Source organism: Merops nubicus, unplaced genomic scaffold (genome assembly GCF_000691845.1).
Source record: "Merops nubicus isolate BGI_N331 unplaced genomic scaffold, ASM69184v1 scaffold36626, whole genome shotgun sequence".
NCBI classification, from domain to species: Eukaryota; Metazoa; Chordata; class Aves; order Coraciiformes; family Meropidae; genus Merops; species Merops nubicus.
In genome coordinates, this window is record NW_008613591.1 from 2,458 (window position 1) to 8,410 (window position 5,953).

Sequence of the window (5,953 nt, forward strand, 5' to 3'; positions counted from 1 at the left end):
GCTCTTCCCAGCCCCTCTGCCCCCAGCTTGGAGTTGCTGTGACTCAGAGTCACAGGAGGAAGACCAAACAGTGAGATCTTTCTCCATAGTCTGTGGAACCTCGCTCTAAGATACTTTCAGGGTCATCCAAAGCCAACATCCTCCACAGCAAAGGCCACCTCTGAGCTGCTGCCCACCCCAGCACATACTGAGTGGTAGTGCAGGAAGTGAGAGGCTTGGCCCTGCCAGGAGCACTCCCAGCGCTGCAGCCTCCCCACCACAAACCCCCTCCAGATGTGGCCACCTAACAGCCCCTTCTGCCTTTCCCCAGCATGCAGAAAGAAGAGATGGAGTTCCAGCCCCTGGAGCAAATTAAGGAGAACGAGGAGGCCAACCACTCCACACCACTCCTGGGACACCTCGGCCGCCTCCTCGGCGTCCAGTCGCCGAGTTTCTCCAGGTCCTCCTCCCGGATGAACCTCCTGAGGAGGCGAGGAGACGCCACCTCCCCCTTCTCCCACTACACTTACCAAGACGTGGGCAAGCCCGGGAGCCCCGGGGGCCTCAACCCTCCGAGGGGAGACTGCAGCTCCCAGGACCAGTGGGACAGCGAGGACAGGAAGCTGCGGGACCTGGACGCCTTCATGTCCACCCCGTTTTACGAGAGGCCCGGTTTCTACAGCGCGCCCCAGACGCCCATCAGCTCCATCCCCATGATCTTCCCCTCCAGGCGCCAAGGCCGTAAGAAGCCCCCCGCCCTCTCCAGCATCATGGCCTGCTCCTCCTCCCTCAGGGATGTCATCGCCAACCCCTCGCCCTCCCGGGCCAGCGACACCTACAAGAGCCAGAGCTCCCTGGGCTCGGGGGCCAGGGAAACCTTCGTCTGGCCCACGGAGCGCTGCAAAGGGCCCGAGGCGCTGGTTGGAGCTGTGGAAGAAAAGAGCGGCTCTAACGGGAAGAGCAGAGAGGTTGCCACCACGGGGAGCCCAGGGGCTCAGTCCACCACGTCAGACAGCCCCAAATTCCCCTTCCTGGCCGAGTCCCCGGATCATGAGAAGCAGGGGAGCTTCAAGAGCCTGAAGAGCTTGAAAGCTGCCCACCCCCCCCGGCTAAGCCTGGAGAACTCGGCCTCAGGGCCCCCCAGCTCGGAGCATTCCAGCACCTTCCACACCCCCAGCACCAAAACCCCCGCCGGCAGCACCTCCCTCTGCTTCTCCTTCACCCCCGTCACCTCCCCAGCCCTGGAGAGGTCCCACATGGCAAACGTGGGCCCCGACCCCCTCAGCTTAGAGGACGGGGCCAGTGCTCCAGCCCAGCACCCAGCAGAGGGCTCCAGGAGCACGAGAGAGGCTGGAAACGGGAGCAGCAACACTGCCCCCACCAAGGAGCCCCGGAGAGCAGAGAGTCCCTCCCCCAACGACTCGGGCATCTCCCTGGCTGAGGGGGACTACGTGGGGCTCATGGAGGTGATCATGGAGACCGGCGAGAGCACGTGTGAAGAGCAGCTGGACCCGTACAGCTAGAGGAGCCCCAGGGGCACCCCCAGCTCCGTGGAGGTGCCTGCCCTGCTGGTGGCACCACGGGATCTCCACACCTGGCCACCCCAGCACCCAACCCAACGGGGCAGTGCAGCCAAAGCACCCGCTGCTGGGACGTGGAGCTGGAGCCAGCACCCACACCACGCTGCTGCTGGCCTTGGGGGCAGTAGCAGGCACCTCTTCAGTGTTGCAACACCCAAACCAAACCAAAAACCCCTCTGGTTGTAGGAGAAGAGCAAGACTTGGAGCACCAAGTGTTGCAGACACCCAACAGCAGAGCACTAGCTCAGCAGGGACCAGCCTGAAGCTGGAGTGCAGGTGCAGCCCCAGACAGAAGAGGACTATCTACTAATTACAGAGCTTGCCCCTCCCTCACCACAGCAAGGACTGGAACCTGAGCTTGATGTCAAACCCAGGCCCACCACAAACTCTCAGGCAGGACTTTCCCTGGGGTGACACATCACAGCACTCCCTGAGGTCCTGCCTGGCTGGTGCTTCCCAGCATTGGGCAAGGAACAGGGTAAGACAGGGCAAGTGGCCACTAGGACAGCTAGCCAGTCACTCTCAGCCCTGCACACAGCTTCCCTTTGAAGCTCCACATCCCCTCTGACTGCTCAGAGCAGAGGTCATCAGGGTGGTGGGGCAGGCTCCACACAGCTGAGGTTTCACCCTAAGGCAATAAAAGCAAGGCTGAAGTCCAGGACCACCCATTTTGGTTCCTCATTTCAGTTTCCAAGCAACAGGAGTTTAGGGAAACCACAAGTTTTCCTGCTTCTGTCTTCAGACACAGCTGCAGATGTCCCATGACACAGGAGATACCAGTTTACCACCCACACTCCCCCCCAACACCCTCAGCACAGCCCCTAGCCCTGGGCAGATGTCACCACCTCTCACTGCAACCCCCGAGGCTGCTCCTGCAGCACTGTCACTGTCCAGCCTGGTGCCACCCCACAGCTCTGGAGCCTCCACTCCCTGCAGGAGTTCTCCCTACACAAGCACAGCACCGTGTGTTAGGCATGGAATGGTTTGGGTAGGACAAGAGGCAACAGCCTCAAGTCACCCCAGGGGAGGTTTCAGTTGTCCCTGAGGAACAATTTCTTGCCCTGGAGGGTTGCCCAGGGCTGTGCCAGGCTGCCCAGGGCAGTGGTGGAGTCCCCACCCCTGGAGGGGTTTCCAAGCCGTGGAGATGTGGGGTGAGGGACACGGGGCAGTGGGCACCTGGCAGGGCTGGGGGATGGTTGATCTGATCTCACAGGTCTCCCCCAGCCAAAATGATTCTGCTTGTGACCCTTAAAGGTCTTGATACCTAGTGAGGCACCAACCTCCCTCCCTTCAGTTGCCTCACCCAAACTCCCATAGACCTATCCAGGCAGGCCAGATACTCCAACCTTCAACTGGCACAGTCATAACAGCTTCAGTGGTAGAGGCATTTAACCACAACTTCAATCCCTGCACCACATAAGGGGTAAAAGAAAGGTCATTTACAGAAGCACTCAGCAAGCAGAACCTGATCTGAACCTTTAGCATGGTCCTTTAGGGCAGGTCCTCCACCCCCAGAGCACAACCCTGCCAGTGCCAGGCCTTTGGCTCCTGAGAGAAAAGGGCAGAAGCCACCTTGAACCAAGTCACTTTATTGGATGGAGGGCAGTACACAAACCATGGGAGAAGAGGGGTGAGATTTGGTACAGAACTGTTGATCTAGACAGCTGGAGATGCATGCACAGCTGGACAGCAAAGGAGGAGTCCCACTGCAACCCAGCAAGCCCTCAGCTCTGGCTGCTGTCCCCGAGGGTGTGCTTGTCAAAGAGGTACTCTGCCATGCCATATTTGGGGGCTCCCATCTTCCTCAGGTTGGTGACGTGGTCACCCAGCTCTTTGATGGCCTTGACCTGCTCATCCAGGTAGTGAGTCTCGATGAAGTCGCACAACTGGGAGGGAGACAAAAAGGGGTTAAAGTTTCAGCCTGGATGGGGTTTATCCTGCTGGAGCAGGACCTGGAACCCTCCCAGTCCTCTCTGGGGAAAGGTAAAGATGGAGAGTGGCAGATTTAAAGCTGCAGGAGGTACCCCAGAGGAAGAGGCCTCTAGTTTTGCCTCAAAGCCAGGCCAAGACCCAAGTGACCCAGGGTTATCTAGGCACACGTGCTCCACAAGTGCCTCAGCAGCTCCAAATCCCCTCTCCTCCCCACTACATGAAGTTTCTGAACAGATTTAGAGGCCTCCACAGCCCCCGAGTTCATGACCCAGGAAGGTTGTAGATGCCCCAACACAAAGTCCTCAAGATCAGGTTGGATGGGGCCTTGCACAACCTGAGCTAGTGGGAGGTGTCCCTGCCCATGGCAGGGGGGTTGGACTGAGATGCTCTTTAAGGTCCCTCCCAACCCAACCCAGTCCAGGATTTACACCTCTAGAGTAGTCCAGTGGTTTCTTTTCAAGTCCTGCTTTATGCAGGACACTCCCAAGAGTACAATTCAGACAGTCTAATCTCTTCCTGATACCAAGAAGCCTCAAAACTTGCCAACAACTTCCAACTGTGAAGAAACTCATGTTTTCAGATGCTGTCCTGAAGCACCAGGGCTTTTAAACACACGTGACCCCCAAATTGTATGCTAGAGCCCCCCCCAGAGCCCCCTCCCCACCCAGGCAGGCTCTCAGCTCTGGCCCCAGCTTACGTGGGGGTCGTTCTTCTCAGTGGCCAGCTTGTGCAGCTCCAGCAGGGACTGGTTGACGTTCTTCTCCAGGTGCAGGGCACACTCCATGGCAGTCAGCCCGTTCTCCCAGTCATCACGGTCGGGCTTCTGGAAGGGAAAAGGGACATTTTCTGTCAGCAACACCCCAGGCTTCACGTCCACACCACTTTTGGTTTGCTCTTTTCACCCTGAAATCTGGCCTCACACTGACTTTCTGCTGTTTCAAATAATCAAAGGAACTCCAACCCCCCCCTCCCCAGGGCTCAGCATCCTCTTTTACACAGGAAATACTTTTATCTTAAATCAATCAGCATAAATTATCTGGATTTGGGGCCCAGTGCCATGAACAGGCTGCAGCAATGCACACAGAGAGGACCCACAGGGGGGAATTTATCCCCTTCCAGTCTGGGGACAGATCACAAGGTTGGTTTTGCATCTCAGACAACCCCACAGCCTCACTCCTCACCTTGATGTCCTGCAAGAAGATGCGTCCACCCCTCTGGTTCTGTAGTTTCATCAGCTTCTGGGCATGCTCACGTTCCTCGTGGGACTGATGCAGGAAGTACTTGGCAAAGTTTTTCAGAGCCACATCATCCCGGTCAAAGTAGTAGGACTGAAAGAGATGAATTCATCTATTCAAGACCCCAAGCCTTGCTCCAGCAGCCACCCAGAGCCAAGAACTGGGACTTCAGATGTGTCATCCTACCAGCCCTGCCTCAGGATGGCAGGAGGCCAAGCCAGGGCCAGGCAGTGGGGCAAAAAGTCTCCCCTCTGCTGCAACTTCGATTTTCCTGACTTGGGTTAAACTTTAACCTCTGTCCCTATCATGAAAACAAATAAACAACATTCACAGGGAAGTTCTGAAGAGAGGAAAAAAACCCCACCCCTCGAAGGTCCCTGTCTGAGCACTCTCAAAAGCCTCAAAAAGCTTTTTTCCAAGAAGGAGAAATCTTCCCTGCACCCTTTGTTCACCCGAGTTTGTTTACAGCCCTCACAGCTCGTTTAGCAACACCAGTTAAGGGTGGCTGAGAGCTTTAAGGTGCTACTTCTACAACCAAGCTCCCGTGCTTCACTAAGCTCATCAAGGATTAGACTGAGAAAGACACCAGTGGGTGGAGGAAAATGATCACCACATTTAAAAGACAAAAGCTTAACCGAACCAAAATACATATTCAACAGCAAATATGAGCTCATCTGTTTGGAAAGCCAAGAAAAAGCCTGGAAGAGCAGTTTGAAGGCATCACAGTTATTTGTTTTGTGGTCAGAGCCATTAGGCAGGATTCAATGGGAAGCTTTGTATCAACCGCCAGTTATTTACCACACGAACTACTACAACGTCCTCTGCTCTTAAACCAGCAGCTCCAGAGGCTCGAGGTGAGACACTGCTGCTTGTGTGCCACCACCAACACTCTACTGAGCTGGCAGCTCAGAAGCAAGCTGTGAAGTTTCACGGCCGAGCGTTGCAATGTGTTACAGCCTCCCCACAAAGTCTCGAGTTACCTGCACGCCTACAGCACCAGAACTGCCCCACCGAGGTCAGAGCTCCCCTTTGGGCCCAAGTTACTCAGCTAGGGCTAAAGCGGGAGCCTCACGGCCAATGAGACAGGCGAGAACAACGCCACGGAAACCGCAGGTTCCTACCAGCTCGCTTTCAAATCCACCGAGGAAAAACCTCGCCTGGGAGACAAGAGCTCCTGCAGGCAAGGTGCCAATCGCTTGTTAAGCAACCGCTGCTATCCTGCCCAGC

General features: G+C 56.3%; 2 protein-coding genes across 2 annotated transcripts in view; one reads left to right on the forward strand and one right to left on the reverse strand.

The window, feature by feature from the left end:
- The window catches only part of LOC103774541 (bestrophin-1-like), a gene marked incomplete at its 5' end in the record, with an annotated part of 3,728 nt that extends 2,226 nt beyond the window's left edge, over nucleotides 1-1,502 (forward strand). The window contains one exon of the mRNA XM_008941952.1: nucleotides 311-1,502. Within this exon, the coding sequence (XP_008940200.1) occupies nucleotides 311-1,502 (1,192 nt within the window). The remainder of the gene's footprint in view (nucleotides 1-310) is intronic.
- A 1,630-nt stretch (nucleotides 1,503-3,132) lies between these two features.
- LOC103774539 (ferritin heavy chain) lies at nucleotides 3,133-4,828 on the reverse strand (the record flags this gene model as incomplete). The annotated part of the gene is made up of 3 exons (XM_008941951.1): nucleotides 3,133-3,445; nucleotides 4,189-4,314; nucleotides 4,673-4,828. Coding segments are annotated over 3 exons (444 nt in total), but the record flags the coding sequence as incomplete, so codon positions are not given.
- Between the last annotated feature and the right edge of the window lie 1,125 nt (nucleotides 4,829-5,953).